The sequence below is a fragment of the Phoenix dactylifera genome, chromosome 5, assembly GCF_009389715.1.
Source record: "Phoenix dactylifera cultivar Barhee BC4 chromosome 5, palm_55x_up_171113_PBpolish2nd_filt_p, whole genome shotgun sequence".
In the NCBI taxonomy this organism is placed as follows: Eukaryota; Viridiplantae; Streptophyta; class Magnoliopsida; order Arecales; family Arecaceae; genus Phoenix; species Phoenix dactylifera.
In genome coordinates, this window is record NC_052396.1 from 3289818 (window position 1) to 3314134 (window position 24317).

A 24317-nucleotide genomic window follows, 5' to 3' on the forward strand; every position below is an offset into this window, starting at 1 on the left:
TAATAAAAGAAGGGATAGGGGGAAAACGAGAAAGTAAGAGGACTACATCGACAGGGGACTGATCATACGTAAGCGCCTCACAACCTCGACCCCTCTGCCAGGCCTTTTCATATGACTGCCTCCATGGCAGTGAAAAATCCCACCATCCCAAATTCTGATAGAACTATCAAACCAGTTCCAAGCAATGGAGGAATCACCAACTCCAGCATCTAGCTCTGATGGAGGAATTGAACCAAGTGCTAGCCTAGGTTTTGATGGAGAAGTTGGGAATACCACCTGGTGGCTAAGTGAGCCGAAACGCAGTCTAGAAGTGCGACCAAATTTTGATGGAGCAGTTGAACCAGATGCTAGTTGTGGAGCAATGTCAAAGTTTTTATGGAGTCCAACCAGCTCCACCAGATGTAGGACCAAAATCAGCAACCAGTACAGAAGCGCAACCAAGCTTTGACAAAGAAGAATTAGCATCTGACGATGATGATGGAATCGGATTTAATCCTGGTGTAGGAATGCCACCAAGCCCTGATGAAAGAGTCCAACCAACTCCAAGTTCCTGAGCGCCCCAAAGTTCTAGCAGAGTAACTGGAGCAAGCTCTGATAATGGAGGAATTGAACCATTTTTTGGTTCAGGGGTGTCACCACACTCTGATGGCGGTGCCGAACAAAATACAATGTTAGAAACGCCACCAAATTATGATGGAGGGGTTGACCCAAATTCTGGTATAGGAGTATCATCGAGCTTTCGAAGAGTAGCTGAACGTAGTTCAAGTCCGAGCATGCCACCGAGATTTGATGAAGGAATTGAACCAGCCTCTGACTTTGGAGGTTGAATCGACTCCAAGATTAGGAGTGCTGCAAAGCATTGCACCTATCCCAAGTCTAGAAGAGTCACCGAGACTAAATGTAGCAACAGAAACTCCAATTTTCAGATTGCCACCAAGTTACAGGAAATGGTAGATCAATTGCAGATCTGTGAGAACCCCAAATAATGAAAGCGCAAGTCCATTTCCTTTCAGTAATCTCCTTTCTAGCTTGATGGTGTCTTTATCTACCCCTACCTCTGGAAGAGTGAAGGAGCAGGACGAGATGATGATTAAACAACAAAGAAGATTAATCTACATTGAATAAGGTTGCTACTTGTAGTGAAGAAATGTTTGTAATTACTATCTTCTGGAAGATGGGATATCCAACTGCCCAAGATTTTCAAAGGCATTTTACAAATACCAAGAAATTTCTTCATGAACATCCTCCTTGGTTTGATCACTATAATGTGACTAAATAGTCGACCTTCTTTTTTCAAACCATCTTTGAAATGTCCATGGGTAATACCGAGCTCATGGTCTTTTTGAATTTGCACCAAGTATACAATGGGCTTTGTTCTGTAGAAGAGACACAGTCTAGCATTCTCAGGCTTCACCATATTTTAAGTGGTTCGAGGTATCAAAATTTAATTCTCTAACTTCAGAAAAAGTAACTAATTTCTTTTTTACTTCACCATAAAAGTCTGCCCGATCTTCATGTACCTCTCCCACGATCATAATTCACAACCACCCACCCAAATGCCTTTTTTCTCGTCTCTTATTACCACTACCCAGCTGCCCTCCTAAAATCACCTTTCACACTTGAGTTTCAAGATGTGTGTTATTTTGCCAATTATAATTCACAAGAATCATTCCTCATGCCATCCATGTTTTATCTGTTCTTGTGCATAATAATGTTGCAGTCCATATGGGATAACAAGAAGACTTAACAAAAAAGGAACTCATTTGGAATTAGCATGCATATAAGGTGGTCTTTTCTCTTCAATCACCAAAATCATGGACAAAGTCATCCAAATTTATTCTACTAGCACTTACACAGCTCCTAAGAAAATAAAGATACAATTCAGCAATAGTAAAAATCGAAGAAAGATTAAAGTTTAGAGAGACCGAACCACAGTTGCTATTGGCTTCTGGTGGCAGTGCTCGTTCTGGTGCGAATAGCTTCATCACCTGGAACCCCCCCTCCGTTGGCTTCCTTCTTTCTCTAGTCCCCTGCAACTAAGTCCATTTCCATTACTCCTCCTAACATCCAATCCACCACCTCGAGAGCCCTCCATCCCGCTGCACCTGCTGTCCAAAACCTTCCTCCAGACCTGCTCAATGCTATCCTTGATCATCGTATTCTCCCTCTGAAGCTCCTTCACCTCCTTCCTCATCCAAAAGCACATACCTTTCGTCGCCAATGAATCCCCATCACCAATCACTGCCATGGCCGGCTTCTTCGACTCTCTCTCCTCATTCTCCGCAGCTTCAATGCTGATCTTGTCCACCGTCAGGTACGGCAGTCGCCTCCACCCGGTCCCAGAACCCACCGCCGACGAGGCCGTTCCGGCCGGGAAGTTCACCCCCCACCGGAGCTTCAGAGCGGCCCGGCCAGTCATCGGCAGCGTCGTCGTAGCCGCTACTGCGACGCCGGATGAGAGTAGGTCCTCGAGGTATGACCAGTCTCTCGGGGCCAGCGGTAGCGGGTGGTCGATCCCGCCGCCATTTTCCCTGAGAGGATTAGGATTAGGGTTGGAGCTGAAGGAGGAGGAGGGGGAGGAGGAGATGGCGGTCTTCTTGAAGGAGAAGTTGCCGATCCGGGGCTTGACCTGGATGGAGAATAAAGGGTAGACAGGGACTCCGCCGCCGCCTCCGCTGCCGGCGGCGGCGGAGGGGAGGGAGAAGTGAGCAGATATGAGAAGGGGGGAGCGGTCGGGGGAGCCCCAGAGGCCGACGCCGGACTTGAGGGTGAGGGAGAACGGGGAGTAGAGGAGGGAAGAAGGGTGGGGGCGGTAGGAGAGCCGGAGGCAGGGGCCGCCGGGGAGGGCGGTGCGGAGTTGGAAGGAGAGGTCGTGGGGGTCGCCCGCGGCGGTGGCAGAGGAGATAAGAGGGAAGCCGAGGGCGGAGAGGGGGAGCTTGGCGCGGAGGAGAGGGCTCTTGTGCTCCTCATCCCGGAGCTTCACCGACGCCTTCATCTCTCCTGCTGTCTAAATCTTCGGAAGCTACTGTTGTTATTGGTAGCTCAGCCAGTAGTTCGATGACGGCCTTCAACATGCTTCGCACGTTGCTACGGCTGCTCGGCAGGCCCAGGCAGCCCAGCCCAGATTATTCAACCATTGTGTCCTCACGGGCCGGTCTTATTGGAAATGGGTGGGCGGTGTGGGCTTTTCTGGGAGATAATATGATTAAGCCATGTAGCTTAACATCAAATCAATAGTTTTAAGACAAAAAAAATAAATAAAATTTGATGGGACTACATTTCTCGGCAAGAAAAAAAAGGACAACCCAGGCCCATTAACAATATTTAAGACAAACAAAGTACTTCCACGTCCCTAAATCATACAAAGGTCAATCAATATTAAATATATTACTATGGTCACACCGCCCCTCTGATTTTACCCTTCTTGACCTAGACGTAACGAAGTTCGCAGTTGGTTCAAAGACGAAACAGTACATGTCCGAATAAATAATTATCACCATCTTGGACCCGTCTAGGGTTCACACAGTCGTCGCGTAAACTGCAAACCACCTGCCCTCCCTCCTCGCGCTTTCATGGGACGCCAATTCTGACCGTCTCTCGAATCCAGATCGTCCAATCGTAGCGTATACCGTCAGATTTTGCATTCGATCACGGCGAGCGAAGGGTGGCCACGTAACTTAGAGCGAACCCAGCGAAGTCCCAACCACGTTTGCCGCGGCCCAATTCCCAAAGTCCCAACCAACGCCGACACCGCTAAACCCTCACATAGAACCCTCCTCTTTCTTGACTCCCCCTTCGTTTTCTCTTTTTCCCTTTTTTTTTGGTGTCCTCCTCTTGCTTCTTGAATCTTTTTGATGGCCGCTGCGACGGAGATCGGTAGTTTGGCGGCGCGGATCCGGCCGTCGTCGGGCGGGGACTGGGCCGACCTCGCGTCCAGCCGGCGTCTCGGCCGGGCTCTCCACGGAGCTCCATGGGCTCGCCGGAAGCCGCCGGCCATCGGCGGGGGTCTCGTGGTGAGATTCATGAAGACCACCGAGACGAGCGAGCCGACGGCGGATCATGTGGGCACGTCCAATGGAACCATTAGCACCGTAAGTTCGAGTTCTTATATCTATATCTTCTCATTTCTTTTTCTTTTTTTTTAAAAAAAAAGCAATCTTTTTTTAGTTTTGATGCGGTCTTTGTGATATTTCTGAGCTTTGACCACTTTGGTTTTAAAGTAGTTAACAAGATCTTGTGAATCATAAAGTTCTGACGACCAAAGAAAATTTGGCGTTTTGCGATCTTGATGCCCTCCTTGGTTGACTCCGAATTTAATGTAGAGTTGGATTGCTTAAGCTTTGAGATGGGTGAAAAAGGGTTTCTTGGAATATCTCTTCAAGAAAACGCCAAGTGAAACTTTTGTGGCTGTCATGTTATATGAGCTTCAAAAGATGCGTTCTTTTTCCAGTGGGCAAGTGGCGAAGGATTTGAAGACCATGCTCTATGCATAGATGTACGGTCGGGGAGGTCCTAATAGATCCTTTATGAAAACCTGGTCTTCCAGCCTACGCACAGGTTGCCATAATTGTGGTAGAATGAATCCATGCTTGTTAGGTCGTTGCTAACTGTTGACTGCTATATGTTGTGTACTATTTTCTAAGCAGTCTCTTGTGTGATTGGGATGGTTCCACCATTGGCTGACACATGCAATAAGTTTGACGATATCATTTTGATTGTACTAGTAGTATCTTCATCTTTAATGATGTAAGCATTTGAATTTGTGCAGGAGATGTCGAACTCCTCTTGCACCCTTCCATCGAATAATTACAGCATGGAGGCGATGACGGTGGTTTCAAATCCGAGGAGGAGGACAAAGATAGTGTGTACGATTGGCCCTTCCACGAATACACGAGAAATGATATGGAAATTAGCAGAAGCAGGAATGAATGTCGCACGGCTAAACATGTCCCACGGTGACCACAAATCGCACCAGAAGATTATTGATCTGGTCAAGGAGTACAATGCCCAATCTAAAGGCAATGTTATTGCCATAATGCTGGACACCAAGGTGTGTTTGCGGTTTGCTGCTTGCAGGCATCTACTAATCATTTGGCATTTGTTGGTTCTTAACAATAGTTTGTGATTAGGCTACATCGCTGGCATGATATATTTTATGAAGTTCTGAATTTTGCTAGACATTGATGCATGTGTGTTTGTGTATGTGTGTGTCACGCGCACGCACACACACACATGCGAGCACACACACACACACTGTGTGTGTGTGAGAGAGAGAGAGAGAGGGAGAGAGAGAGAGAGAGAGAGAGAGAGAGATGCCAGTTGTTACAAACCCACCTAAATGTCTCAATTGAGATATAACATATAAGGTCTATATAATGTTTTTAATATGTCTCAGACCCACAAGGTATTTGATTTTGCTTATTTAAGTTGTAATACGTGAGAAAATTTCAGGAAATGCTAGTTGCTATTTGTGATCTTTATGGGAGGAAAATTCTTATCATAACCTTTCTACATGGTGATAAGATTTTTTTTGGGGGTGATGATGGAAGTTACTCATGTGAAGAAGGGTGATGATTCAAAATATTTTTCCTTCCACTCCTATGAAATTAGAAAATGGATGCTGAAAATGTCATGAAACTGTTCTGGGCTGTTCTAGACAATGCTGAATCCTAACATCATTAGTTATTCTGCTTTGTTTCTCTACAATATATATGTGTTGCATACTGTTTGTCGTTCTAGGTAAAGGAATCACTGATACCAATATACTAGGTAGTCTGGGTGGTTACAAATATGATGAGAGTTGACAGCTTATCTTAGAGTGCTATCTTGTTATGTATTTTTATGTCTTTCCTTATGTATCCTTTTTACCTTTCATATCAAAGTTAAAATTCCATATTCTACTTTTATCCCATTTCAGTTGAATTCCCTTTTCTTGATGCATTTGAGCCTAAAATTGCACTGACATGCATACGAGACCTTAATGTTTCCCCTTATTAGTTCACTAGTTTGTGATATTCAATGGTCATGCTTTAAATGCCACTTTGATTAAATTTGACTTAGCCGGTTGTTAAGTTCTCATTCATCAAATGAAAAGCATCCAATTTTCCTTTCCATAATATATCTGAAATACATACTCTTTGAGGCCAACTTAAGTACCTTGTTTATAATATTGAGGTTCTCATGTGAATTTCTCCCTTGCTATTTGCTATTGGGTGATTATTTTTCTTTATTCTAATTTAGCTTTTGTTTCCTTTTTTATGAATTAAGTTCATTAAAGGAATAGATTACTGACATACTAAGCTAAAAAAATTTCTACGGATAGGGGCCTGAGGTAAGAAGCGGAGATGTGCCTCAGCCTATTTTGCTCAAGGAAGGACAGGAGTTCAATTTTACAATCAAAAGAGGATTTAGCTCCGACCACACTGTTAGTGTAAATTACGATGACTTTGTGGATGACGTGGAAGTTGGTGACATTCTTTTGGTTGATGGTGAGTGCAGATATATATTTGAAAATTTTATTTAGTTCATGCTTAACAGTTTTGAAATGTATAATTTAGTTACTTAGTAAATGCTCTGCAAAATTATACATATTGTTGTAAACATTGACTGAGAAAATGATCAGCTTTGCAGCTGACTGATTGAATAAGTTGATATTTGATCTGTAATAGCCTATACAGAATTAGTTGATTGGCCTACAAAGAAAATAGGCAGTTGCTCCTTCAGCATGCCAATTTTGGTTTCAAAATAATTGGTATAAGGCTTCTAGGGTTATCTAAAGAAGAAAATGCATTTATATTTAATTAAAAATTCCAGTGCTGTTTAAAACTGAAGAAACCTTTTGCTTTGTGCAAGAACAGTAGCAAATGCATATTTTTTTTTTCAATCAGATCTCTATATTCGCAAGTTTAGGACCAAATCTCAAGGGCAGCAACTGCCTATTCTCTTTTATAACACTACAAAGGCACACAATTGAGGGCCGGTTTGGGAAAACACTGCAGGATCCAGCAGGATAGGCTGACAGAAAGAGCACAGGGGGGAGGGCAGGGAGGGAGTGGGAGAGGGAGAGCATGGAGGGTCGCAAGGCCCGATCCCTATGGGATTGAAAAAAGACCTTGAGAGAACTGGGCCCTGTGACACCCTGTGCTCTGCCCCCACCCAGCATGTTCTGCCTGGTGCTCTCTCTCTTTGCCTATTGCCCCGTATCTGAGAGGATTTTTCCAACAGGCCCTAGGTGTCCCTTTCTATGGTCCTTTGCCCAGTAGGGCTCCTATAATGAACCCTCACCTAAGGCCCTGAGTTTTCCTCGTACATTTGGATGACCTCGAACTTATTTCTTGCAAATCATCACATCACAGGACTTCTATCTGAGATGTATGAAATTGTTATGTTGCTATTAATCAAGCTTAATGGGTTTCTTTTTTTCCTTGTTATAGGAGGAATGATGTCACTAGCTGTGAGATCAAAAACTGTCGACACTGTCAAATGTGAAGTAATTGATGGTGGAGAGCTAAAATCAAGGCGTCATTTGAATGTACGTGGCAAAAGTGCTACTCTGCCGTCCATAACAGGTTTCTTCTTTAATTGTTTCTTTTCTGCTAACAAATATGTATTTTTATTAATTATGGAGTATCTTATATTAATTCTTTTCTTTGTATTAATTTTGATGTTTCTATAGAAAAGGACTGGGAGGATATCAAGTTTGGTGTGGACAACAAAGTTGATTACTATGCAGTTTCATTTGTAAAAGATGCTAAAGTGGTGCATGAATTGAAAGATTATCTCAAAAGTAAAACTCTGAATCTGTTTTACAAATATAACATTTTTTGCATTAGTTCTTGAGTCCTCTGTAGAAATTAAGCTGTACAATTTCATTTTTTTGCTTATATATTTTTTTCCTATCTCTTAGGTTGCAATGCAGATATTCATGTGATTGTTAAAATAGAAAGTGCTGACTCAATACCGAATCTTCACTCCATAATTTCTGCTTCAGATGGGGTAGGACATCTTATCTTTCATCAGGATTAACTGAAAATTCGTTTGCTTTCTATAATGCATTAGCTTAACTTTTTTATGTTGTCAAATGACTACATGTATATCTATAGTTTGTATGTCACCTTTACTTGGTCATAATTAGAGTTTGAATGACTGTCAGCTTGGATTTTTTGAAGGACTAAATGAAATTGATACGTTTGAATTTTAGAAACTTCTGAAAAAATATAACAATTCTGATTCTTTTCTTATCTATATCTATGATAATGCTGAATTATGATAAGCTACTATTCATTTTGAAAATACTATATCTTTTTTTGCAAAATCTGTTATACAAGAAGATAATGATTATTATCATTGAAGCAAAGTGATTTCCCTTAAGCTAATCTTACATGATGTGACTTGCGTTTTTCAATCTTGTGGATTTTATGTTCATACGAGCTGATTTCAAAATTTTAGTAATAAGTTCAAAAGCAAGTTGGCCACTAAACTTTGGTCGAGTGACCTCTCACAATACAACCAAGGATTTGGTACTACTAGGATAAGGTGGCCTTACTTGGTTTTAGATGGTTTATTTGCATTCTTAGCATAATATTTTTGCATATTTTATTTTATCTATTTGATGGTCTGGTCTTGTTCAACATAAGTCTTTGAAATTTACATGGAAGAGTATAAGAAACAGACACTTAGATGAGTTTTAATTAAGGAATTATGGGAACCTGCAATTAACAAAATTTGCAAACTTAGTTGTGTTTCTATTTTGACTGGACTGGATGACTTTTGGTTTCAGCAGATTTACTGAGAAATAATTTTTAAAAAAAATTAAAACCATAAAATAGTCAGGAAAATAAATTAGTCATCAGTTCAAACTATAATGTATTGTTTGGAACTTTGTATCTATTGCTTTGGTGAGGTTTAATGTAGGCCTGTGTCAGAAAGTTTACCTTTCCTCAAAATTTCTTTAAAGCCCACATTGAATGCTTCCAGATTTTTTAAGAACTAGCATATTCCAAGTTAATCTTGTATATTTCCTAAAGCTCAAAGAAATGAAGAAATGACAAAGGATTATCAGAAAGACTATATATTTGGTCCCTTAAGTCCATCTCAGTCAGAACGCAGAAACTGACTCGGATTTAGAATGGTTCCAGCCAAAATCAAATTGTTTGGATTCACTTTTGGAGTTTCAGCTGAAATTCAAACCATAACCATTAACCTGTTACTCTTGAGTCAGCTTTATGAATCAAGTTAGGTCCATTAGATTTGAGAACTTTATATGACCACACTCAACTAGACGTTGAACCTTATATAACATATTTCAAGTGCTGCCTTGATAATGTGTACCGAATTCTTTGGTCTGTGTAATATTAATAAGGGAGAGTCTTATTTGGGGATCTGAAGATTAGTTGATGGGAAAGAATGTTAGCCTTACTATTTTTATAGTTTAAGCTCAGTCAACGGTGGAGGACCTTCTTAAATTATGTTAGATTTGTCAGACAATCAGTGAAAAGGCAAGAAGTGAAGATTATCTGCATATTTCAATTATAATGTAGATACCTAATTTGAACAACAATCCCATTGAACAAGATGGCAGATAAAGAAGAAATGCCTTAGGTGAAAAACAATAGTAAAACATGATTAAATGGTCAACCCCAAAGTATTTAGGATACGATTTATTTGTTACATTTCTGATGAGCAATAACCAGATATCAGTTCACAAATTATGCATTTATGACTGATTCCTTTTCACAAGTTCTCTAAAATGTCTACTGCTGCTGAATTTTGCAAGTTCTGCATTCTTTCTAGCTACAATCTTGTACTATCATTGGCTCGCTTTGGTCCTTTTAGCAACTCAGTCTTCTTGGTTGTTTCCTTGACCTGAAATGCGCCTTCTCTTTAAGGTCATAGGTCATATAAGAGGCAGTGTCAGTAAGTAATCTGTATCACTGTGTCAGTGCGTCGAGGAGTAGGTGTGTGTATGCTTATTATTTGATTGCTTTCTGCATTACTTTCAATTGATAAAAAATTTGGGTTACTCTTAAATTGTTTTCAATTTATATGTCATTGACGAATGAAAATGGTTTAGCTTTGGATAGTTTGTGCACAAGGATAAATTTATGCTCTTCCTTGTTCTTTTATAATAGTCCCCTTATAGGTCTTGTTATGCTTGTCATAACTTACTTTGTGAATGAGGATGACATCTTTTCACGTGTTGCATATAAGACAGTTGTGTTGGTTACACTACTATGACTTTGATAGAGGCTGGTTGACAAACATTCTTTGATATGGGACCAATAACTTTCTGCATCCTATCCAAACGAAAGGGGTAACTCTGTGTGGTTGAATGCAAGTCTGATTTGCTGTCCCAACAGGCATGCATTTCCAAGGAGACTGACAAAGAAATGGCAGCTATAGTTAAGGAAAATTTTTCTCTAGAGGGACGAGTCAGCCTCAGTGGTTGTCTGTGGTTGCAGAGTGATCTCATGTAGCTCATTGCAAAATCATGAAGTACCCAAAGTTTTGATGGAGCAGCGACCCCTACAGCCACAAGTTTTTTCACTTTGTTAAGGGCTTCATAGAAAATCCGGCAATGACCATTATAGGGTAGATTCCAAAAAGTACCATAGACAATATGTAAAATAACTTATGAGATCCGGAACTGTTTCATGCTTGTATAAGCATGTTGGCCTTTCTCTGCATAAAAGTCATCATGAGATGCAAATGCAAACCTGCTAGCTGCCTAGACACTTACTGGGGCTCCTTTCAGTCTTATCAGTGTTTATAGCGAATCGAGTTTTCTCTTGACAGTAGAAACAGCAAAAAACATGGTTTAGTGTCAGTATAAATGAATTAAAATTAAGCTTGATCGATTCATATGACTAATTTTTTGCTCCATTCTTTATGGTTGTTCAGTAAAAATGAAAACAACATGCTTAATTTGTTGCTCATACCTCATTTTTTTATGATTGTTCACTAAAAATTGAAATAGCACAATGCCTGATTAAAACTTCACTCATGAACTGATTTATGTTTTTGGTTTAAGCCATTATTTTATTCAGTCATATAAATTCTGCACAATCTCATGTTTCTGCACACTGTTGGTTTTCTAACTGTTTCCAGAATGACAAGATTCTTCTGCAATTTGAATGCTTAACAATTTAGAGTTTTTTCAGAATATTCTTGTACATCCCTTTTCATGATAATTTTTGGAAATATTTATAGGCAATGGTTGCTCGTGGAGACCTTGGTGCTGAGCTTCCAATTGAAGAAGTTCCTTTGCTGCAGGTAAATAATTAATTCAGAATATATATTGGGTTTTATATCTAATTTCAACGTTGCTATGACAGTCAGTTCCTCAAAACCTTCTGACAATAGATAAATAACATGTAATATTTCCTTGTAATGCAGCAAATTACATAGATGTGAAGCTATTTTGTTGTTACTAAACTTTAATAGTTGTAGTCCTTTGTTCCCTGCTACTCTGGCATACATGAAATTTTTTTGTTTCTTATATATATATTGTTTATGAAATTTCGAATTCTTATCATTGACGAGGGATGGGTACTGGTGCTGGCCATGTCGCTGACGCTTGACTAAATGCAAAATTCTTTGTTATTTGTATGTTGTAAATAAATTGTTAAATGTGCTCAGTCAATGTGGGCCTTGATCATCATTTGAGTCCAAATTAGACTCTAAATACTGAGGCTTGTCTAGTCTATTCAGGACAGAGAAAATATTTGAGGACTCTACTGAACAACTGTAAGAGCTTTAGTGGAATTTTATGCAATTTTTGTTTAGTATGTTTGGATTCGATGTTTTCCTTGTTTCTGAACCAAATATAGTGCAGATTCTTTAGTCTAATAAATGGTGATTTTGGACATTGCTTTCTGCCATAGGTACATGCATATATAATGGTCATACATAAATATGCACGTACGTACGTACGTACGTACATACATACATGTATATGTACTATGTACATATGTATGTAAATACTTACATTTGTTGGTCGTAGGAAAAGGTGACTAATTTGTCTTGAACAGGAAGAGATTATAAATATGTGTAGAAGCATGGAGAAACCGGTGATTGTGGCAACAAACATGTTAGAGAGCATGATAAACCATCCAACACCAACAAGGGCTGAAGTTTCTGACATAGCAATTGCTGTCCGGGAAGGTGCAGATGCTATTATGCTATCGGGTGAAACTGCTCATGGGAAGTGAGTTATCATTTATTTATTCTGTCTTACTAATACCTGGTTTCTGATCTATATGTAACATTGCGTGAACTTTTTGTTCTTGGTTGTGAATGTATAACATGGAATAAAGTCACAGTTAGTTGCAAATGTAAGGATATTTCAGACTATCAATCACAATGGATTGAATGCCTCTGAAATTCATCTAAAGATTAGTATGGCAATGTTTAAATCTTGGTGGGCTTTACTGGATTATTTTCAACAGAAACGTTCATCATTCCTAACCTCTGTTAAGATGTAAATGCAAAAATTTTAAATGCTTGAGGAATTTGTGTTAATGGAGCTTGTAACTGGATTTTCTTGATTTTTGACATAGATAAAAATTTTACTAGCTTTTTTTTGAGTGATGAAATTATTAGTAGCTTATCCATTGATGGGTTGAGTATACCATGATCAAATTACATTCTTTGTAATTGTAGTTTTTTTTTATCCGTGGGTTTAGGTATCCACTAAAAGCTGTTAAAGTGATGCATACTGTGGCACTGAGGACTGAATCAATCCAATCAACCAGCAATACCCATCCTATTCTTGCTACTGCTGTTCAGGTATCTATGCTCAACCAAAAGATGGAAGCTAACCTTTCCCGCTTTTCTTGTATTCATCACCAGTTCTGTATGATCTCACCAGTTCTGTATGATCACACCAGTTCTGTCCATACATTTGATATCCAAGGGAAATTCCACTGAAATGCTTTGCTCAGCTGCTTGTATATACTTATTCCTTTTCCTCACTTGCAGGCTGCAGTCGGCGAGGAGTTTTCTCAAAGCCACATGAGTGCTATGTTTGCATCTCACACAGCCACAATGGCAGACACCCTAGGCATGCCTATCATTGTTTTCACGCAAACTGGTTCCATGGCTATACTTCTTAGCCACTATAGACCTTCTTCTACTATCTTTGCATTTACAAATGAGTAAGTTCTTTCACTTTAGAAATTATTGTAACCTAAATGTAGAAGCATAATTTTTTTAATGTTGAGATCTATTGATGACATACAAAAAGATATATGGCAAGAAATTCGCCCTAGCTGAAATGGGACTGTTAGCATGGCATTTTTTTAATCAAGAAAATGTACGCTAGAAAGCTTTTAAGGCCTATATTTTATTTTTGCTTTTATTGCATGGTAAAGATTTAATTGTGATTGGCAGAGAAAGGATCAAGCAGAGGTTGGCACTTTATCGTGGCGTGTTGCCTATACACATGAAGTTCTCTAATGATCCAGAAGAGACATTCTCCACAGCATTAAAGTGTTTGTTGGTATTGCAGATACTTGAATGTGTCTAAATTGTTTTTGCTATCTTGCTTTTAGTATTATTTTTCTCTTTCTTTTCTATTAATTCTGTATTTTATTTGATGAAATAGGATGTGCAATATCTGAAGAAGGGAGAATATGTCACTCTTGTTCAAAGTGGGATACACTCAATCTGGAGACAGGAATCTGCACATCACATTCAAGTCCGTAAGGTCTGAGGCTGATATGCATTTGAATTACTTCCATTAGCAAGCGGATCAGACATATCTCAGCCCACAAGAGAAAAAGGTTTTGGGCGAAATAGGCAATTCTTTTAGTTAGTTTTACTCATGGCTAATTTTAAGTTAAAAGAATATTTTATTGCAGAATGTATTGATTAGGAGCTGCTCTTTGAGCTTCATCTAGATAGTGTTAATTGATATACTCAAATAGTCTATGTGTTTTACTACATTAGAGACTATGTTCTTGATTTAAACTAATTTTGAAAGTTTAATTGAAAGAAAAGTGAATATTTTCTTTAAGTTACTGTTATACTCGATCCCCTAACTCAAAAGAATGGTTAATTTCTTTCTGAGCAAGGATGGAAAAGAAAATCTTGAAAGATCCAGATGGTTCAATATTTTCTGTCATCATCTATCTTACGCTAATGCATCTTTCTTTTTAAATATTTTGGTAATATGTTTAGAAATGTCTCTGATGTGGTAGTGGAGATATCTAGGATTGTTAGATATTTTGGTAACATGTTTGTTCCATTTACATGTTCGCATCATACATGCATTTACTGTATGCAAGATTATACTCATTTTTCTGGCACATTCAATTTCATGTGCTACTCAATAATATAACATAAAAAAACAAAATACTACGTAAAAAATGCTTTTAGCCTTCAAGAAAGAAACACAATACTCATCATTGTTTTCATTGACATCCACTAAAGGTTTTCTCTTCTTCCTTCCGATTCACCTTTTCAAGCTGTGTTCCTGCAAAAAGTGACGGATAAATAGGTATTCAATTTGCATTAACTATGTCGAGGCCTGGCTTAAATTAGTATCCTGAGGTAATCTTTATTTCTCAATTTTGGCTTGTTCTAATATATATAGTTTTGAAACTTATAAAGATCTCTCGGTTAAAGGAATCCATTGGATATGAAAGTGTTTGAAAAGAGATTCCAAAAATCTCTGTAGTATGTGTCTGTTGAATACAATCATGGACAAAAACATGCATGCGTCCGTGCATGCTCACACATATATCTATGCTATAATGACAAGTGTGAGTTGAGCCCATGAGTCTGTCATTTTTCCACGAAAATTTTTATTATTTTATAAGTGAAAAACTTTGTTCGAGAATAAATACATCAGTAGCATGTTTGGGTAAATATTAAAAATATCATATCCAGTCATTTGAATACCTTTCAAATGTTTATCTGTAACAAACCTTGTCTTTTTATCAAACCTTTTGTTTCTAGGCATGCACTTGCATCTGCCTGGTGTACCATTGTGTGCTCATATAGATAGATATATATATATATATAAATATATATATATATATATAGAGAGAGAGAGAGAGAGGGAGGGAGAGAAAATTAGTCAATAATGCTTGTCTATGTGGAAGATTGTGAAGTATTAACCAAGTTCTAGTTGCTAGGAGATGTGTGGGGTCCCCTAGTCTGTAGAAGATAGAGAAACAACGATCATTTGCATAATTTGATTTGGAAGGGCTTATTACCAAGTTCGTTATCGATCTTCCTCCAAGCACTGAGCATCCTTGGAGGAAAATGAGACTCAGAAAGAGCTAGGGAGCAAGGGAGGTGGCTTTCAACTGCATATCATGCAAAAGATTTGGAGGAACCTTAGTACTAATAACCTTCTCAAGTAGATTATAAAGGGTGTAATAAGATTTTAAGGCGGAGGTCTTCATTGCTGCACCACATTGTACAGCATGTATGTTATCAGCATCCTCCTTCCCCACGAGAAATGTTACAGAGCTGAATGACTTGTCTAATGTTGCAAAAACGTCCATGCTTGAGCTGCAGATTTCCTTCTTAATAATAAGATTAAAATGGCTTCATAGGCAATTTCCTTATGGGGATTCCATAGGAGTACTAAGTATGAGTCATCAAAATCATTTTACTATATTGGTTTTAAATTCAAAAGGATTATGTCAACCAAGGTTCACAGTACCGGTATCGGACCCCGTACCGGTTCCGCACTAGTATAGACATACCGAGTGTCGGTACGGTATGGTATGCGGTTCGCCAAGCGTACCGATACTGACATATCGATATCGGTACCCACCAGTATGATACGCTTGGTACCGGTATGGTACGCTTTGCAACTTCCTTTAGTAAGGAATTTAGAATTTTGTTACTTCTTTTATTAAAACAGCACACAGTATGTTTTTGCATCTTTATCAATACCAGAATGAGTGTTTACTGAAACAGCTAGTTCCTTGATGGTGGTAGGATGTATTTTTCACAGAATTTTCTGGGCATTTTCCTTAGTTTGTGTGGTCTTGTTCTTTAGTTAATTCGATTATTATTTTATTAATTTCCTATTCTGGACCCCAAACGGAGAAATATGTCTGCATATCCAAGAGAATTTTTGCACTCTTCTTTGGCTATGAAGCATTTCTCGTGTTGCATGAGTAGATCAAGTCCCATAGATTTCATGCTATCACTGCGTAAAGGGTAGGCATGGCCAGCTCGCAGAAATATTTTCTATGATTTCATTATGATGACAAATGAAGGAAAGCTGAATTCAACACCATTCTTAGTTGTGTATATAGAAGAGTTTCTTGGAAGGTTGAAAGAGAGAATAAGTTTATTCATGTCCTGAAAAAGTAGCAGTAGCATAAGCTATTAATCTACAAATATAGACACTCTCTTTCATCCACAACCTCTAATTCCCAGCGAACAAAGCGACATCGGTGGCAGCAAGTGCATGTCTCCCTTGTCAAGGTTTCTCTCAGATATCCAACCTATTTGATCGCCTTTTTCCAGTGATTTCCATGGAGTGCCGTCGCAAGAAAAGCTGCTCGCATAACTCCGAGCTGAAATAAATGCTGCTGAATATAGTGTAGTCCCCAACTCTCTATTCCCTCCGGGGCTTGATTGTTGAAGAGTTCCATCTGACCAACTCTTTATAAGAAGCTCCAGCCATCACATACGGAGGGATTTGCTGCAAGTTAAATGAGCTCGAGCCTTTGCTTGCTTCATGGTTGTATTTTAGTATCTGTAACTCAACTACTCCAGCCGAAATCATTGCCATTGTTGAGATAACAGGCCCCAATTCTCATTCTCTCAAGTTCAGTTCACCCTCAACATTTGCTCTTACAGAGTCTTGAAAACATGCTCGGTTCACCATTGCCATTGGTTGGTTAACAAGCCCAATTCCCAGTGATTGTGAAGAGATGAGATCGAACGTGCTCCACTAGGTTGCTTAATGAGTAATACCAACCCAGCTATGTTACTGTAATTTTACTGTTGCATGCAATCTTTTAAATACCAGCATATTCATGTCCAAAGAATAATTTGCTACTCCATGATAGCACGGGTGCTTCTATATGTTCCAGTAAAGTAATTGTTGATTGCTTCGAGATTTGTATGCCTTTTGGAAGGCAAAGCAACTAGGTGGTTATTTGAGTAATCTGCTACCCATGGTACCCCTAATTTTTTTTATATAAAAAAGTCTCCAGTACGTCCATGGCATTAATCGAATTAATGGAGTTGGTTTGATACACTCTTGGGCCACTGTCTTCAATCATGGGAGAGTTTTTTGATGTCCAATTTTGATTATCCACCACACCACCTGTAGCTTCTCAACCCATCATAAAAACATCACGCAAAATGGATTTCGTGTGCAATCAATCAATATATGTATGTATGTATGTATGTATGTATGTATAGAAGATAGTCGGATAAGTTGCAGACGTGTTGGAAGAAGGAAACACACATAGCGATTCAAATGTAATTAAAGAAGTTTGATGAGATAAGCTAAGATCTCATTTAGCTATTTAATGATTAGCGCCATGCATCTTCCAGAGTTCTACCACCTTCTATTGGCTAATCCGTCCACTTAGTGAATCAGTAATCCAGTAAATGTTAGCCTTGGATCTCCTTTTCGAAGTATAGTGGATTGAGCCTTGGAATGCACTCAAAGAATGAGTCGCAAATTTTTTTTTTTAAAGAAATAAAAAGGTTATTAACTGCATGGTTGAGATTTATTATCAATAAAATAGTGAAAATATAATAACTTCTGCTGTTGAGGACCACCTTTATGATACAATTCTAATAATGGCACAGTGTCCAGAAAAATTATCAAATTCCAAGACTGAAGATCCAAATTGAAAAACAACTCCATTTGCATCTTTGATATTTTAAGATATACTAGGTGAGTTGGGTGATTGTATCTTTAATATCTTTGATATTAACTGCATGATCAAAATCTTTGGTATTGGTTATCAACATCATATGCATCAAACCTGCGCGCCTAAAGTACAGAATATCTGTAACTATGCACTGAACGAGCACCAATCTAAAGCAAATATATTAAAGGACCTTGATACGCATTTATGATAAAATTTTTGCTTTAAGTCCACCTAGAAATATTTAAACAGCATCGTGCAGCTTGATTCCATATATTTCGTTATATCCATGTAGAATAAAGCAGGGACCCACCAAGCAAGAAACTCAAGAGTTCAAAATACCTCATATCATTCCTCTTGCGCTTTTAGAAGTTCCACCCAAGAAATAATAGGTGCAGATAATATCATTGCCACGTGCACTCCATACTTGGAAGGAAAGCATCTGTTTACTTTTATTTCTTTTTTTTCCTTAGTGGTTATCTGACTACAATAAATATTAAAGAATGGCAGTTGCATTATTCGCACAAAAGGATTCACCTTTCTCGATGCCAATGCACCATTAGATCACCCACCGTACAGATCTCATAGCACTTCGAACTCTGTCATTCATTTGCTTGCACATATCTCAAGGTAGGCAATGGATGATCCAATGGTGAATTCACAAAAATATATGAATCTTTCTTTCATGTGAAAGATACAACCATGACCCAATATTAAATGGCTGTCAAATTTTTCTAAAAGATGCGAACAACACCTCTCATTCCTTATTGCATAAGCCTTATGAATGTTTCATTTTTGGCCAATAAAATCCTATCTTTTTTGTTTTTGTTAATTACTTAAATTATAAGGCATGCTATAAGACTCTCATGCCACATGGCTTGGAAACTTTCTGTTATCATGTAAACAACACCTACAAATATTGTGAGAAAGAGCATTCTTGAATATTGTATAAACCTATGAATCTTCGACTTCGAAATCTGAGCCCTCATTTACATTTTTTTATACTAGTATAAGCCTTTCTCTTTATAAAATCCAACTATTTTATAATCTTTCTTTTGTTGATTTTTTAAAGTATTTTCTTAAATAACAAGATAGGTTGCACATACAACATGCTAAATGAAAAAGGAAACTTTCTAATACACGTGAACAACACCTGACTATACACATTCCGTGAAGAAGAGTGTAATTCAGCATTATACAAACCTCATGAACCTTATACTTTTTGAAATCTATGCCCTTATTCACATTCTTTTACGCCAATAATCTCTTTTCTCCATAAAATCTAACAGTTTTATAACATTTTTTTATTTCTTTCTGATAATTAGTTTCTTACAAGATAAGATTTCTAATAAGACTATTATGCCGAAGAGAAAACTTTTTTGATACTGCATAATAGCACCTCATTGCACATAAATGCCTCATGAATCTTCAACCTTTTAAAATCTGAGCTCTCATTCATTCTTTTACACCCATAATCTCTTTTTTCTATAAAATCTAACTGTTTCATAACGTTTTCCCATTTCTTTATGATAGTTTCTTAAATGACAAAATATATAATGTGACTATTATGCCATATGGAAGATGAAACTTTTTGGTACCACATAAATAGCATCTTATTGCACAAGAATACCTTATGAATCTTCAATATTTTAAAATTTGAGCTCCTATTCACATTCTTTTATCCGAGTAATCTCTTTTCTTTATAAAACTTAACCGTTTCATAATGTTTTTCTGGTAATTAGTTTCTTAAACGACAAGAAGTGATATATGACTATTTTGCCAAATGGAAGAGAAAACTTTTTGATACCACATATAGTAGCACTTCATTGCATATGAATACCACATGCATACCTTATGAATCCTCGACTTTTGAAATTTGAGTTCTCTTTCACATCATTTTATGCTAGTAAACTCTTTTCTTTAAAAATTCTAACCGTTTTATAACGTTTTTTTCATTTCTTTCTAGTAATTAGTTTCTTAAACGACAAGATGTGTAATATGACTATTATGCCGGATGGAAGAGGAAATTTTTTGATGCCACATAAATAGCACCTCATTGCACATGAATACCTCATGAATCTTCAACATTTTGAAATTTGAGCTCTCATTCACATTCTTTTATACTAGTAATCTCTTTTCTCTATAAAACTTAACCATTTCGTAACATTTTTTCATTTCTTTCTAGTAATTAGTTTCTTAAACGATAAAAGGTATAATATAACTATTTTGCCAGATGGAAGAGAAAACTTTTTGATACCGCATAAGTAGCATTTTATTGCATATGAATACCACATGCATACCTTATGAATCCTAGACTTTTGAAATCTGAGCTCTCTTTCACATTCTTTTACACTAGTAAACTCTTTTCTTTAAAAATTCTAACCGTTTTATAACGTTTTTTCATTTCTTTCTGGTAATTAGTTTCTCAAACGACAAGATGTGTGATATGACTATTATGGCAGATGGAAGAAGAAACTTTTTGATGCCACATGAATAGCACTTCATTGCACAAACCTCGTGAGGAAGAGCATTTTTCGAAGACACGTGGAGGAGTGGAGCGTTGTTTCAGTTTTAGATTTAATGCTTGCCCTCTTTGTAACGTTTCCTCTTTCTCTATATAAGTCGTCATACCATCATCGTTTTTCCTCAAGCCCCACCAATCTTCTATACATCCTCCTTTTATTTTAGGTATAGTGGAGTTTATTCATGTGCATTCTTCATTCTTTCGAGGCAAATCCAATTATGAGGTGAATTTCATGGTTTTCTGGCCTCGTAGTCCAAAGGATTTCTATGACGTGTGAGATCATCGACACCTTGCCCTGGAGGAAATGGCTAGTATCCTAAAGGTAAGTATAAGTAATAATTATTTACTATTTTATATCTCATTCTATTTATATTACGAGTATAGGAATTTTTAAATAATTGTTGAAAGAATTCTCCTAGACGGCAATTTCCATATCCTAGATGCCAAAGATTTGGAGTTGAAACTATGATGGGCCCAATTCATCCTCCTCTCTCTACATCTTGCATACATGCAGCACCTCCTTCTTCTCTATCTTGTTATAGCACGTTTTTTTTTATGGATTGTTGTTTCCTGAAAATAAGTTAACATATTTTAGTATATCTGACAGATAAAATGGAGTTTAATCGAGTGGATTAATTCGTGCACCTCTTCGTCCTCCTCAGATCCTAGGGGCAAGGCGAAGAAACCAAGGACTATCACAAAGGTGGCCCTCATCAGTAGAGTCAAGCAATCTCAAAGAAAGCCACTTAGGTGGCTGTTCCACGACCAAGTAATCCTCCATTGGATGGTAAGGTCAATGCTACTTGACAAAGGCACAAGTAGAAAGCTAGGCCCGCTTCAGAATTAGAATACCAAATAGTAGAAACTACGAGATGCCTTGAATTATTTTTTATGGTGAATGATTTATGTGCTGACCATTCTTTATGTTTCTGGTCTTTTGCTTAGCTCATTAATGAAGAATTAAGCCTGATTTGGAGGATGTTTACCTTGGTTGCCACATCGAGATCCTCGGTTCCTCGCATGGGGGGTAACTCCTCATCTCTCTCTTTTAACTATGAAATTTAGATAGATATGAATCACGTAGTTTGTGACATGCAGGACATCTGTCCCCTTTCATGTCTACGTGCGGAGCTCACAGATGAAATTTGTTGGGGGGATTTAGGATGGAGGAACCAACCATCTAGTTGTTGGACCCTTGGATTGCTACAAAGCTAGATGGTGATCCAGCACCAAATTCAATGGTGGTCTTCCTTCCATGGACATGCTTGGATTAACATTCTGTAAGGTCAACAAGGTTCATGTGGATTTGTGTAATCTCAAAACAGTATCAAATCCTTCAATGTAAATGACAAGTGCAATATATGTTCATTTTCCCAATCGACATATTTGATGCTGAATTCCCAATCGACCTTTTTTATTTTTGAATGAGATTTTTTTTAGCAATTTGAGGGAAGAAAAATATTCTACATATTCATTGCATAAGTAATTGAGGATGTATGGATGCCGTCCCTCTGTAATATTTCCAGAATGTTAGCTAATATATTCAACGCAAGAAATTTTATACACAACCTCTTACAGCATCCAACTATTATGTTGAATATAAGTCTGAATTTATTTTAGAGATTTTTTATCTTTTTAACTAACAAAAAGCTCATGGTGGTCAAGGTTATAAATAATGGTATTACCATTATAACTCAACTACTCCAGCCGAAATCATCGACATTGTTGAGATAACAAGCCCCAATTCTCATTCTTTGAAGTTCAGTTCACCCTCAACATTTGCTCTTACACAGTCTTGATAACATAAACGATTCACCATTGCCATTGGTGAGATAACAAGCCCAATTCCCAGTGATTGTGAAGAGATGAGATCGAACGTGCTCCACTAGGTTGGCTAATGAGTAATACCAACCCAGCTATGTTACTGTAATTTCACTGTCGCATGCAATCTTTTAAATACCAGCATATTCATGTCCAAAGGATAATTTGCTACTCCATGAGAGCACGGGTGCTTCTATATGTTCTAGTAAAGTAATTGCTGATTGCTTCCAGATTTGTATGCCTTTTGGAAGGCAAACTAACTAGGTGGTTATTTGAGTAATCTGCTACCCATGGTACCCCTAATTTTTTTTTGAAAAAAAGTCTCCAGTTTTGGGCTACTGTCTTCAATCATGGGAGAGTTTTTTGATGTCCAATTTTGATTATCCACCACACCACCTGTAGCTTCTCAACCCATCATAAAAACATCACGCAAAATGGGTTTCGTGTGCAATCAATCAATATATATATATATTTATGTATGTATGTATGTATGTATGTATATAAAGAAGATAGCTTCGGATAAGTTGCAGACAGGTGTTGGAAGAAGGAGGCACACATAGTGATTCAAATGTAATTAAAGAAGTTTGATGAGATAAGCTAAGATCTCATTTAGGTATTTAATGATTAGCGCCATGCATCTTCTAGAGTTCTACCACCTTCTATTGGCTACTCCGACCACTTAGTAAATCAGTAATTCAGTAATGTTAGCCTTGCATCTCCTTTTCGAAGTATAGTGGATTGAGCCTTGGAATGCACTCAAAGAATGAGTCGCAATCTTTTTTTTAAGAAAGAAAAAAATTATTAACTGCCTGATTGAGATTTATTATCAATAAAATAGTGAAAATATAATAACTTCTGCTGTTGAGGACCACCTTCATGATAAAATTCGATTAATGGCATGGTGTCCAGAAAAAATATCAAATTCCGAGATTGAAGATCCAAATTGCAAAACAACTCCATTTGTATATCCATGATATTTTAAGATATACTAGGTGAGTTGGGCGACACGCTCATGATCGAAATCTTTGTTAATGGTTAGCAACATTATGCGCATCAACCTGAGTGCCTAAAGCACAGAATATCTGTAACTATGCATTGAACGAGCACCAATCTAAAGCAAATATATAAAAGAACCTTTATCCGCATTTATGATAAAATTCTTGCTTAAGTCCACCCAGAAATATTTATAAAGCATCGAGCAGCTTGATTCCACATACTTCGTTATATCCATGTAGAATAAAGCAGGGACCCACCAAGCAAGAAACTAAAGAGTTCAAAATACCTCATATCTTTCCTCTTGCGCTCTTAGAAGTTCCAACCAAGAAATAATAGGTACATACAATATCACTGCCACGTGTACTCCATACTTAGAAGGAAAGCATCTGTTTACTTTTATTTCTTTTTTTTTTTTTCCATGGCGGTTATCTGACTACAATAAATATTAAAGAATGGTAGTTGCATCCTTCACACAAAAAGGATTCACCTTTCTCGATGCCAATGCACCATTAGATCACCCACCATATAGATCTCATAGCACTCCGAACTTTATCATTCATTTGCTTACACATATCTCTAAGTGAGTAATGGAGGATCCAATGATAAATTCACAAAGATAGGTGAATTCTTCTTCACGTGAAAGATACAACCATGATCCAATATTAAGGCCCTGTTTGGGGGAGCTTTTGGAGGGCCAAAAAGCACTTTCTGACCCTCTAAAAGTACTTTTAGCTAAAAAATGATGTTTGGTAAATTTTTCGAAAAACTGTTTCAGCTTTTGCGGGAAGCTGAAAACAGCTTTTGGGGGGAAGCTCCAATTTGGAGCTTTCCGAAAATGCTGTTTTCAGCTTTTTCGGAAAGCTGTATTTTTGACCAAAATACCCCCAATTAAAAAAAAAAATTACTCCCCAAAACCTCTCTCTCACCGTCTCTTCCTCTCCCACCCAACCCCACTCCCTCTCCCCCGCCGCCGCACCCTCTCCCTCTGCCCCGCCATCGCACCCCCTCCCTCTCCCCCGCCCCCATGGTGGGGAGGTGCCGAAGAAGAGGAAGACGGGTGGTCTTCCTCTTCCCGCGGCCGCCGCCGGCGACGATGTCCCCGTCACGGAAAGGGACGGTGC

General features: G+C 38.0%; 2 protein-coding genes and 1 long non-coding RNA gene across 4 annotated transcripts; 2 read left to right on the forward strand and 1 right to left on the reverse strand.

Moving 5' to 3' along the window:
* Positions 1–1984: 1984 nt before the first annotated feature.
* Positions 1985–2995, reverse strand: LOC103704738. The gene has a single exon (XM_008788151.2). The coding sequence runs from the start codon at positions 2993–2995 to the stop codon at positions 1985–1987; it is 1011 nt and encodes a 336-aa protein (XP_008786373.2).
* Positions 2996–3277: 282 nt separating this feature from the next.
* Positions 3278–14014, forward strand: LOC103704679 (pyruvate kinase isozyme G, chloroplastic). 2 transcript variants are annotated; one of them, XM_039126527.1, is made up of 12 exons: positions 3278–4091; positions 4769–5050; positions 6323–6488; positions 7434–7568; positions 7676–7786; positions 7907–7995; positions 11209–11271; positions 12030–12205; positions 12684–12786; positions 12979–13154; positions 13390–13494; positions 13604–14014. In XM_039126527.1, the coding sequence occupies exons 1-12, from the start codon at positions 3855–3857 to the stop codon at positions 13617–13619; spliced, it is 1659 nt and encodes a 552-aa protein (XP_038982455.1). In that variant the 5' UTR covers positions 3278–3854; the 3' UTR covers positions 13620–14014. The 2 variants fall into 2 exon arrangements, with proteins under 2 accessions (XP_038982455.1, XP_008786294.1); XM_008788072.4 differs by having other exon boundaries at positions 3289–4091; positions 13390–13498.
* Positions 14015–20718: 6704 nt separating this feature from the next.
* On the forward strand, positions 20719–21760 carry LOC120110736. Its single transcript, XR_005511869.1, has 3 exons — positions 20719–21166; positions 21325–21406; positions 21478–21760. It is a non-coding gene; the product is annotated as an uncharacterized LOC120110736 (long non-coding RNA).
* The last annotated feature ends 2557 nt before the right edge of the window (positions 21761–24317 follow it).